We start from the raw sequence: 13,433 nt of genomic DNA, 5'->3' as shown, positions 1-13,433 counted from the left end.
TCTCAATAGTCCTATATTGCACCAACTACAAAGCTGAAGAATTCGTTATTAATACTGTTCTCAAAATCAAGTTATGAATTATCAGCACATGTCTTGAATTGACGCTCTTTCTGTGTAAACTCTTCTGCAAACGGATACTACGTCAACCTAAACCAGCTCTACATCCTGTCATATATCAAAAATTACATTCCTTAAAACCTTAAAAAATGAAAATAAATAATATTGAAAATAGGAAACCAAGTATTCGAATAAGTTGACAGGATACCTATTGCTGTAATTTAAACAATCCGTTCAATTTTAATGTTTATTTGTTGCTTTGACAATACTTATACATTTCCTTCGCCAATTTTCTTCCACAAATATTTTCTCAGCATATAGAGTAGTATGCAGCCGAACCAAATTCTACAAGAGCCGGTGCCAGTGCTACATAAAGAACAGAGACATAGAATTCTGCTTCAATAATTTGAAGGATCTACATCTCTTTACTACTTGTTCAAGTTTCTCGGGTAGACAAGCTTTTTTTTGTTTTATGAGGGCACTAATCAGCATGAAAACAGTTTATTATAACAAAAACGTCAAAAATCTATTTGTCTTACATGCAAACAAATTAATAGATACAAATGAAGGGTACTGACATAGTAACCGAACTAAGAAAATCAAGGTAATAGTCAAAAGGAATAGTCAATAAGAAAGTCCGTATAAAAAATGACAATATTATGGTACAAACCGGAAATTTGGAAACCACCGCAATAGTCCGGACTTCGTACAGGCAAAACTGATAAGTATATATGGAGGGTTAAACCAGGTTTTATAGCGCGGTAAACCTACCGCTTTCCTTAAGCAATGATGGAGCAATTAGAAGTCAGAATAGTCGCTACTAGCTCTGATATGCCTTACCAACTGAGAAATATAAACACTATTTGTAGGCGAAGCTGTTATAGTTGCATGTTTATTCCCGTCAGGCATGTTCTGACCGAAGTTGATTGGTCTAGCGCAACAAGCAAGCAATTTAAAAAATAATAATTATAAATGAATCTACCACATGAAAAGTATATTATTCGAAGTCTTGATTGAAAGGTGATGTGAATACAAATTCAATAAATCTAGGCGATTTTTTTACAGATGATTTCAACTATCAACAGAAATCTCAATAATCCTATATTGCACCAACTACAAAGCTGAAGAATTCGTTATTAATACTGTTCTCAAAATCAAGTTATGAATTATCAGCACATGTCTTGAATTGACGCTCTTTCTGTGTAAACTCTTCTGCAAACGGATACTACGTCAACCTAAACCAGCTCCACATCCAGTCATATATCAAAAATTACATTCCTTAAAACCTTAAAAAATGAAAATAAATAATATTGAAAATAGGAAACCAAGTATTCGAATAAGCTGACAGGATACCTATGCATGGAGTATAACAGCTTCAAAAGAAGAACATGTCTGCTTGGTACTTCTCAGCAGCATGACTGTACTACAGGACTAGACCTGATCAAATATTATCTTCAGAATGATACCAGGCCGGAAAATCCTAACCAGCATCCTCAGACTAAAGGCAGGCCGTAACAGACAGCACCGGCATCTTCAGACTATGGATAAACTGCAAAAGACTAAACAAATACTTTCAACTGAAGATAGGCTGCAATAGACTAAACCGTCATTTTCAAGCTGGGGACAGGTCATAACAGACTAAACTAATCTATAAACTAAAGAAAAAACCGCCACAGACACGACCGGTTTCTTTAAATATAAAACAGACCGCAACAAACAAAACAATATATCATTTGAGTAAAAAAATAATTATGATTACTAATGTGAGGATAAGTAATAACAGACTCAACATCCATGTAAGTAGAGTCAAAATGTTTCACCCTCAATATGTTCTTGTAGAAAGGCAAAACGGGACATTACACTCTGCCTACAGTCCTCGTTTGGGTATAAAACACAAATATGTCCATAGTGGAAAGACGAACGAGCGGACAATGAGTAATCAAAGGAGCCAATATTCTAGAGGAAATCAAAAGAATGTAATTCAGGGGCAAAGATCAAACATGGAAAACAGACAGAAACAACAAAATAAACATCTACTAAATAAAATAATACATACCAAGTTACAAAACTCAGACTTCACTTAAAACTTGGAGCATGGTCTAGGTGCATCGCTAGGGTAAGCGTCCTCTTCTTTTCTAGGAACACCCGCCGAGTTTTACAATCTAATGCTGAATATTATGACAGTTAGAAGAGCACAGTTATTAACATAAATGTATTACTAAGCTCTGTACTTGGGACAAACATGTTACCACCTAAAACGAAATTCTAGCAGAAGTAAACTTCTTCTCTAAATTATACAAATCAAACTATGTAGAGAATGCTTTCTGCCAGACCGATTTCTTTAACAATGAGTGTATACATAGGTTGTTAGGAACCGTCTAAATGTGAAGATAACGTAACGATAAATGAATGTTCAAAAGTTTTGAATACTTTCAAAAATAAAAAATAATAATAGTGCAGGCACAGATGGTCTAGAAGCCGAGTTTTTAGAATTCTTTTCAGTCTATATCAGTTAATTTATCATAGAAAGCTTTGAATATTCCTTTCCAGTGGGACAACTTTCTATTGATCAAAGACATGGTGTTGTGACACTGATACCAAAAAAAGGACCAAGCTTGCACCCTTTTAGGGAACTGGCGTCTTTTGTATCTCGTTTAAATTTTGACTACAAGATACTCACAAAATAATTGCCGAGAGGATGTAACCCCATCTTCCTGGCATTATCAATTCTGACTACACGGGCTATATAGTTCCAATAGATATATTGGTGAGAATTTTAATTTGGTATAAAAACCTTAAAGATTACCAAGTTCTCATTTTGCTAGTAGACTTTAAAAAGGCTTTTGACACTATTGAATGGCATTCTATACAAAAGTCCATGGCTGCCTTTAATTCCAGAGATAGTTTAAAAAAAAAGGTAAAGTTACTATACACTGACATTTGTAGCTCTGATGTAAACAGCGGTTTCAATTCAGACAGTTTTATATTGAAAGAGTGAACGTTACGGAAGTCGTCTTTCACTTTGTTTGTCTATTTTGGCAGCAGAGATAGGAAATTAACATTAGGAAACTAAAGACTTATCGGGTCAGGGATTAAGATTGGACATGTAGAGATGAAGACATCACAATTAAACGATGCCACAACATGTTTTTAAGGACGTAGTCAGCTAAAATATTTCGTAATATATTTGATGATTTCAGGTTTTAAAGTCAATCTGTGAAAGACAGAATCTATTTGAATCGGTAGAGACAAATCTAATAGAGATGGTTCTTTACCAATTAGATGGGCAAATGCTTTTAAAACACTTGGTATACATTTTGATACCATGACAAATGTAGACTATAAAAACCTTGATAATTGTATTAATAAAAAGGAAAATATACTAAAAACGCGGCAGGGGAGATCCCTTTCACTAATTGGTAAAGTTACTATCTTAAAATATTTAGCTCAATCGAAACTGATGTATTGCAAACGAATTAATTTTCGCGGTGTACTAATTTTCGCTATTTTCGCGGTGAAAAGAAAACCGCAAAAAATAGTACCCGCGAAATGAAGTTGTTAACAATATATATCGCTAATCATTTTTGATATCACGAAAATCGATATCCACGAATATAATCATTTAACGGCATCCGCGAAAATTAATAAGTTTACAGTATGCTGTTTCATTTGAACATGTTACATCCTGCTACATGACAAAGATTCAGCAATTTCTATGGTCGAATGGTCCTTCAAAAATAAAACAAAAAGTCAATCAGCAATCGACCAATGATGAAGGATTGAAAGCGCCTAATTTGAACACCAGATGATTGCTCTGAGAGTTATGTGGTCACTTTTCAAAGCGAAATGGAAACAAGTCTTTTATGATTTCTTTTTAGATTATTACAATTTAAAAGATATTTTTACATTAGATGTGGTTTGGGAGACGTTTTCCTAAGTGTTCCTCCTTTAATTTAGACACGCTAAAGGCATGGAATAGAATAAAACGTATGTGTTCACCTGAAAGTTCATTTGAAGTCAGAAAGAAATTTATATGGTTCAATCCATATACTGAAATAAATAAGAGTACTATTTTCTTTAAAAGTATGTACAATAAGGCGTATTTGATTTATAAATGATGTAATAGACGGAAATAAATTAGGAAATTACATTTTGAATGTATTTTGGTGTATTTATTGAATAGTTTACACTGTAATCCAACAGTAAAATAATTTACATTTACAATGTCTTATAACGCAAATTTATTCAAGCATCAATAATTTATTATAACGGCAATAAATTTGGGAATTTACGTTTAAATAACCCATGTTAGTGTAGGAGTATCAAAAGTGGGTCCTAAAAGTAATTTAAAGTGAAAAGCTCGTTTTACTTTGAAAAATACTTTCCAGTTTATAATGCAGCACCTCATTAGTATAAGACATAAACATTCAATGTGGGGTTCTATGTGAAAGGTATAGTTTTCCCAAAAGGCAAATGGGAAGTTAATATCATTCAGTTAATGTATCTGGTGTTTACAAAGACTAGTATTTACAATAAAATATTTACAGTCATTACTTTCACATATATCAAAAAGGATTTTTTGTTTCCATCATAAATGTATAAACAGCGTCTCAGCGACGCATGTGATATGGCCAATGTGATTTTATATTTCATGCTTATTGTTTGGCATAGTGGATTTATACAAGTAACGGCCGTTAGTGAGACTAAGTGTTTTGAGTATATCGAACATGATGACCTAGTTTGTAACTGTGAAGGGCAAAGTCTTAATACCGTCAAGGAATCATCGTGTTCTTATAACGCAAGTGTTGGGTTGTTTGATTTTAACAGGTTTCACATACTGAAGAATAATTCCTTCGAAAAGTTTCCACGTTTAACTAATCTAACACTTCGATACTGTCAAATATACAGAATAGAGCCGCTTGCCTTCAACCACCTTCAATTTTTGCGGAAGTTGGACTTGTTCAATAACTATTTCGAGTACTTGCCTGATTCTGTTTTCTTACCAGTTAGAAAACTAGTTTTTCTAAATATACAAGTTAATCGGTTGCTTCAGTACCCTGATGCAGCTCTGCAGAATCTCGTCAACTTGACTCACCTCGAAATCAGAGGAATAAACGATAAGAGTTTCGGACCAGGATTTTCCCACATGAGAAGTCTTCATAAATTGGTTTTGGGGTACAGACTTATACAAGAGTGTCATTACAAGTCGTTAAAAAACAATACTTTCATCAACTTACACGTTCTTCCAATTAAGATAATAGACTTTCAGTGTTCTGTGAAAACGATTGATATAAATGCCTTCAAGCCGTTGCAAAGTTTAACTGCGTTATCATTATATTACGCAAAGACCCTTAATATGAAGAACTTGTTTCCAGCATTGTACGTGTATAAAAACCGGGATTTCGACCTTCTTGACCTGACACATACAGTTTTCAAAAGTGGTCCTAATCACGTCACGTCAAAATTATCTCGTTTTATCGGCGAGATTTGTATTCGAGATCTTCGACTTGCATGGAATTTTATTCTTTATCTTGATAAGGACTGTTTGGAAACTTTCAGAAGAAATGAATGCTTGGAGTACCTTGATATCTCGAAAAATTACATACAACTTAGTTTCTTTCATTACACACCTATATTGAGATTTTACAATCTTAGGAAACTGAACTGTTCGAACGCCTTTCAGAACATAAGAAAAGACTTGTTAATTAGCAATCAGTCATCACAAAAACAGAATATGAGTAGCATGAGGAGTAAGGATACAAGTGGAGTAGGATATCACGTACCAAAACGCTTAGAAAATGTCGATTTTTCAAAGGAAGCTGTGTCATCTTTTTCGATCTTTGTATGGGATTTCAAAGGTGCACAAAACTTGAAGATTGTGAACGTTTCGTTCACGAACTTTGCTAGCTGTCAGGGGTTTGTCACTGGTTTAAACAATGTTGAGACACTTCTTATGAATGGTTTGAATTGTGAACTACTTTCTGAGTCCCTGCTAGAATCTTTTACAAATTTAAAACACCTTTACATTCGTAATACCAAATTGATGAAAGGTTTGAAGAAAGATAAAAATGGAATTTTTTTCCGCAATTTGAAAAATCTTCAACTGTTGGACATTTCTCAGAATGGATTTAATTCACTCAACGAGAACATGCTTTCGTCTCAGAAAAAAGCACTTCGCGTTTTAATCGTGCATCAAAACCACTTCAGCGATCTGCCTATAGATATTGGGAATTATGATTCATTAGATACTCTTGACCTTAGTTCAAATAAGATAGTTCGTTTTTCTAAGTATAGTATGAAGATTATGGAAGCTGCGCACGAAAAACGGTTTTCGATGTCTCTAAGAATTAAACTCTATGGGAACCCTTTAATTTGTAATTGTGAATCGTTGTATTTCATCCAGTGGTTACAGACGACAAGAACAATATTCGATCGAAACGGTAATTACTCATGTGTGTATGTTGATGGCTCTTTACGTGATACACTTTATGCGTATCAGAATTTTGATTATTTAAAAACTCATTGCCTAGCAAGACTCTGGGTTATTTTATCTTTGTGTTTTTCAACCCTTTTTGTTCTCGTTATAGTCATTTCCAGTTTGTGCTATAAATACAGAGTTTCAATTCACTATTTCTGTTTGGTGATGAGAAGAGTCTATGTACAATATCGGAAGTTAAATCAAGATGTAGATAACTTCCGGTATGACGCTTTTGTTGTTTACAACAGCAATGATGTTCAATGGGTAAAAGACATACTGGTTGAACATTTGGAATCAGAACACGGATTTAGTCTCTGTGTTCACCACAGGGACTTCTTGGCAGCTAATTATATAATTGACAATATAATCGATGCGATCGGAAGTAGTAGAAAAGTTATAGTCATCTTGACAAGAAGTTTTATTAACAGTGAATGGGGGCGTTTTGAGTTGGATATGTCAAGAATACAAATGTATCAAAGGGACACGAACATGCTTATTGTCGTTATGCTGGAGACCATACCTCTCAGTGAAATGCCCGATAGCCTCCTGAAAGTTTGGGAAAGTATAACATGTCTTGAATTCGACAATGACTTAGGCGTCGAACATTTAGATTATAATTATCTGTTTTGGAGACGATTGGTACAAGCGCTAAAATCGTGAAAATCGTATAATAAGTCAAGTGTAATGTGAGATGTGATGTCAAAAATTCAACTCTCTGTAATAATTTTCTGTAAAATGAAAGTAAATACAACACTCGTTGTAACGTCGATTTTCATTGGATATCAATTTCACGACTGATTACCAATATGTAGTTAACCGTTGCATCGCCAGTTAATTCAATTCTATGCTTGATGCCAACAAATCTTAATATCCTAATTATTCTTTTTCAACACAGGCCGTAGCAACTGGTGGTCAATGTATGATGGTGGTCAATGTATGCTAGAGTTTCTCCTTGGCAAGATATTTATCACATTTTGAGGGACACTTTTTCAACAATTTATCAGTATTCTAATGGGCAAAACTCCTAGTCGATCTGTTTCAGATCTTCGTTCATATGTATCGGAGTTTTTTCGTGTGCTGTGCAAGACCAGAGTTAAGGTTATAGAAACAAGATTCTTTGATTTTACATATCGATATCTTGACGATATTTTCTCCATTTATATTCCTAAATTTGAAGAATGGCTTCTGTCTATTTTTCTACCAGAACTAAAGAACTAATGACACGGCTCCTTTTTTCGGGTTGTAACATAAATTTCCCTTTCTATTTATAAATTAAGATTTAAAATGTTAAAATCAGAATCTTCTTGTTTGTCATATAGTTTTGTAGTACGATGACTTTTGTTGTCAAAGTCGATATGAAGGTCTAAAAATGGCATTAGGAAGCTGTGTCAGTAGTTCTTTAATTTATTGTTCTGGTGGATAAATAAACGGAAGCCATTTTCCAAATTTAGATTTTTATAGCGAGCGCCTACAGTTATTACTTTCTAAATTACACTGAAAGTTCCCCAATATACTAACGGGAAAAAAGTATTGTCCCGGAAATAACAAAATGTGACTGTCCTTACGGAGAAGATTCATCATTTCCTTCAATCAACAAATAAAAAAATATAGGTTAAGATTACGTTTTAGTAAATGTAAATTTTCTGATAGTTTTCAAGTCTTTTTCTAAGTTGTTTTACTTATTTAAAGAAGTGAATGTTATGTTTATAAAACTTTGGGAAACACGTGGATGTACAACTCCGATTATATTATCAAAATTGAAGTATAGCTTTTCTAAGGTAGGAAAGGAAATCATTTTCTTGTTTGGAATTTGTAGCTGTCGTCTGAATTTTGTTTACGTCACATTTTATGTGTAAAATATTCCCATCATCTGCGGAGAACTGTTATATTTCCGGTATCTGTGCCGAATGATCTGACAGGCCAAACTGAAATGGTTGTTGCTAGAAATGCCCTTAAGGGATAAAAAATGTAAAGTATTGCGAAGTGCTATAAAGTTATTGACCATTTTAAGAGCGAAGGGAAAGGGGGTATGCTTATAGGGTTGGAATTTTGGGGAAAAAATTGTTCATGTCAAGACAGATTTTCAAATAGAAATATTGATTTTGCTTGCTGTTTTAAATTTAAATAAAAATATTGCACTTGCAAAGCAAACATTTTCATCCGGGTCGACACCCCGTCTTTGTAATGTCCATTATTATTTTTACGAGTCTCGCACAGACGGTACATGTATGGTAAAGCTCACGGTGCTCACCGATTTAGGCAATGCCTACCCCATATGAACATTTTCGTTCTTTTGCAGAAATATACTAACTTTCCCTGTATGGTATTTATATTTATCAGTTCTTTAGGTATACCAAAGCCAGCAGCTACTATTCTAGACTTTAATGTGTCGTGACTGCCTTGGAGACAAGCATTTAGGGCCGAGGTTATAACAAATACGTATCACACGCTTAAAAAAGTTTCATTTTTTATAACCAGACCTTATTGAGAAATATTCTGTTTCTAACAAACAGTTCATAGATGATGGATTTTCATGATATCAACATTTTTTCGTGCAATTTGCTTGGGTCGCACATGTATCGTTTTCATCTTGAACTTTATGCGTCTTCCCCACAAAGTTCAAGACTTATTTTGAAGTTAGTGTATTCCTAGTTTAATTTAATTGTATTTTATTCTACTGGGTTCCTTTCGCCATATTTACTGTATTATTTCGACTACTGTTTTTACCAATTTTCACCGGTAGTAATGTTATGCTAGCCGTTCATATTGTATTGTACGATTTTGCGTTGTGGTGACCACTCGTGATTGGATAAAACCATTCATCCAAATAACTGAAGCAGCAATATGCAAACGACGAAAAATAGACAATCCATCCGCCATTGATGAAAATATTTGAGTGAACAATATACAAATTACCATAAAAAAATAAACCCACCAGTGATAACAATAGCTGCAGAATGACGTTGAGACTAATATACATGTAGCTCTTTCAATGATACCACGCTCGCTAACTGCACTTTCAAACAATTTGACCTGAATAGTTCAATAACGCCACCGGCCAGTGTGTACACTTGACCTGGACGCTAAGGCAAACAAATATTTTATCTTGTTACCACTGAATGATTTCCAAAAAAACTTCGAAGAAATATAGTTCGATACAATGATTAATTTATCTCCCAAAAATATGGATAAGCAAAATCGTACAAAAATGTCATAACCTTCCGTAACCGTCTATGATTATTTAGACAGTCACATGTGAGCTTATAACTTATAATATACCTGGAATGATTAACTTTTAAACCATCATTTCTAGTGGAACCAATTCTGGACCATTGAGGTGGTAGACCTCAAATTTATCAAAAATATTCATGTAACCAAATTGAAAGCTAAATGAACCAATCAAGAACTTAAAGAAAAACCATTTGTTTTAATGCAATGCATATTTTTATACTGTCTTTTTTCAATGTACTTTTGGATTCTCTTTTGTACTATTGCTTTTGGTATTCCAGGCTGAATATATTCATATCCTCAAATTCCTTGACACTTTACACTCCAATTAGCATTTCTGCAAAAATATGAATTCCTCTCGGAATCACTGACTATCAATGTTAGATAAATTTTCAAGGCGAAAATGGATCCACACTTTGAAATTTCAGGTTGGAGAACTCAGATGCATGAAGTGGAAATGAATCCCGCCGACTAGAGGAGGTTGATGTAGGTTGAAGGGCCAAATCTAAAGGAAGAAATGAGCAAAAAGCATCTCCTTGTTTGTGCTCACTTTGACAGGGATTTTTTTTAATAGATTAAATAAAGAAATAAGTCAATATTGCTATTTTTCAAACATAATTTACTAAAACTTGTCCTTGTCATTGTTGTCTAGATTAGTCCCAGGGTTGAACTTGTCGAAACTGTGCAAGTTTTTACAACAAGTGAATACATTTCTCTATGAATTTTTCAATTCAGGCATGGATGTAAACTCTTGTTGTAGAAACTAGTATAAAGTTTAAAGATCTTTAGATTAAAAACAACTTTGTATCGCATATATTTGAGCAATTTAAAGATTCCAATTAAAATGAAAAGTCAAGGGTAGAGATGTAATGAATACATGAAATATGAAGTATTTATCCCAAATGCACTCTGAATAAAAATTCATCTTATTTTCTCTCCAAAACAAAGAGGTTACTAGTGAATCCATTCAACATGAGTACCACTTTTTATGATGAATCACTATTGCGCATAAACTGAGTGTTTTTCACCTGTCAGCCTTTAATAATGTATGTGCGTTTCTTTCATTTTTTCACAAATATATATATTTACAATATAAGTAACTCATGTTTTGCCAATAAATAAGTGCTAAGAAATCGGGCTTCATGTTTGTATGGTTTTTATTAAGAGATGTCATGCTACACATACATGTACCAGTATTTGAGAATCATAAACTATGTTTTGTGCTTTAATAGTGCCCCAGCACGAAAGTGGTCCGTTTTGCTTTTGCTTTCTTCTCACTACTTTTAGTGAAACTTCCTAAAGATAACCTCCTAACAGTGTCTCTAGAGATAACCTCCTAACAGTGTCTCTAGAGATAACCTCCTAACAATGTCTCTAGAGATAGTTTCCTTACAGTGTCTCTATAGATAACCTCCTAACAGTGTCTCTAGAGATAGCTTCCTAACAGTGTCTCTAGAGATAACCTCCTGACAGTGTCTTTGATAAATGCAATATGTTACAATATAAATTCGTGAAAATAAACATGTATTTTCACCACATGAAATGGAAGTACAGAAACATCCTTTTGTTGGGAAATATTGCTACATGTACATATAATTTCGTTCAAAAATTAGGCAAAAATCAAGTTTGGGCGGTTATAACTGTCCAAGGTTTTTACAGGTTTTTAAGCTTCCTGGGCAATATTCCCACAGTTGTGAATACTGATCGATTGAAATTTAGCAAACAATTATATTTCTGTCTTTATTCATAATGTTTTGGTTCTACATTTCAGTGTTCTAAAGTTGTATTCTTGAAATATCTCTATCGGTTGTATTAATTAAGAAAAAATAAACATTTCTTTCACTAAAATAATTCAAATTTTAATGATCTTAATTGAAACATAACAAACTTTACCGAAATATACAATGTATTTCATCAGCACATCTTTGTTTCAATAACTGCTAATGAAGTAAGAGTAGAACATGTTACATTTCACCTGGATGACAGGTGGTCATTGTTAAAACAATATAAAAACAGGAAGATCATAAAAGTGGTTTCAAGTGATTAGTTTAAAACAATATACTAAAGCCATTTCATATACCAGACAAAAATTTTCTAAATACAGAAAATGGAAAGTTTGCTAATGATATTCTTTAGGGTTTCTTCCATGTATGGTTTAAAATCTTTGGATCCATACCTATATTTTGATTTATTTATGAGCAATTAGTGTCACATTGTAAATTAGAGATACATATATTACTATATTACAAATATCATAATTTCAAGTATAAAAATACTGTATTTCATATGTCAGTAACCACAACTAGATGACATGCACGTGTATCTTTGTAGTTTTCAGTGTAAATTTCCTGTTCACAGATATACAAATGTAAACTGCAAATTTGCTAAGAAATATATTTACTGTTCTACACTAGCAATGTTTACAGTAAACCTATCACCAGTTTTGAAAATTTCAAGTCATTGTGTACATACGAAGCATATGAACAACTTCACACTTACATGTACCTAGTACAATGTACATTGTACATTTATGAATGTACCTGAAAATCAGCTCTCAGGAAAGGGCTACTTTTTCCATCACATTTTAAGAACATTTTCATGGACATAGAATTTCTAACCTAATTCGATCACTGTATCTTTCTTGTTTCATGAAAATCCTGGATCTTACTTCATGATTTGCATTCTTAATAAATGTGTCTGGTATATTTTGACAATGTACTATAAATAGAACCATATTGGTAATCAGATATGACTTACATGGATATAATGCACATGTACATTGTATCACTATTTCTTTACATTCCATACTGAATATTACATACCAAAATCTGTATTATATGATATCGACATGAGACACCTATAACAACACAAGGGCCATGGGGTGATATACGTTGCAGGTCGAGGGTTGATACCGTATATGATACAGATTTTGGCATGTTATGCTCATTATACCATACATCATAACTATACTTCAAATATGTTATGTTTATGCGGTATGCAAATTGATCTAGGAATGTGATAGAGGGTATGTGATATAGATCTATGAGTGTGATGTACGGGGTGTGATATACGGGATGTGATAAAGGTCTGTGGGTGTGATATACGTGATGTCATAAATGTTTAGGGGTGTGATAGATATACATTATACCATATAGGTCTAGGGGTTCGATATATTATATGCCATATATGTAATCGAGTAACATAGGAAATGAGATATAGGTCGTCGGATGTGATATATGGAACATGATATACGATGTCGGTCTAGGAGTTTCATATACTGTGGGTTTAAAGGTGTGATACATTGCATACGTGATGTCATATAGGTCTATTAGTGTGATATATGCAAAATTAGTTCTGTTGTGATATAGGATATGCAAAATAGGTCTAGAGGTGTCATATAGGGTATACCATATAGGTCTAGGGGTGTTATATACAATATGCGATATAGGTCTAGGGGCGTGCGTGATAAAGGGTAGGCGATATAGGACTAGGGTGGGATATACAGTAGGATATACAATTCTAGGGGTGTGATATAGGGAATGCCGTATAGATCTATAGGGATGTGGTACATGGTAAGCGATATAGGTCTAGGGTATGTGATATAGGGTTTTCGATATACATGTATACATGTTGGTCTAGGATTGTGACATACCTTTTTCATTTGTTATCA

The 13,433-nt window shown here is 33.6% G+C and overlaps 1 protein-coding gene across 1 annotated transcript; it reads left to right on the top strand.

Moving 5' to 3' along the window:
- The first annotated feature begins 4,660 nt into the window (after positions 1-4,660).
- On the top strand, positions 4,661-7,286 carry LOC148603673 (toll-like receptor 4). The gene has a single exon (XM_088553517.1). It carries the CDS (start codon positions 4,685-4,687, stop codon positions 7,193-7,195), a length of 2,511 nt encoding a protein of 836 aa, XP_088409643.1. The 5' UTR covers positions 4,661-4,684; the 3' UTR covers positions 7,196-7,286.
- The last annotated feature ends 6,147 nt before the right edge of the window (positions 7,287-13,433 follow it).

The sequence above is a fragment of the Perna viridis genome, chromosome 11 (assembly GCF_037379345.1).
Source record: "Perna viridis isolate PV_CMFRI_1.1 ecotype Kerala chromosome 11, ASM3737934v1, whole genome shotgun sequence".
Lineage (NCBI taxonomy): Eukaryota > Metazoa > Mollusca > Bivalvia > Mytilida > Mytilidae > Perna > Perna viridis.
This window is presented reverse-complemented; position numbering and strand designations above follow the sequence as displayed.

What these genes read in the sequence shown, in the direction of transcription:
- LOC148603673 (XM_088553517.1), top strand. Translation starts at nt 4,685, where the DNA reads ATGGCCAATGTGATTTTATATTTCATGCTTATTGTTTGGCATAGTGGA.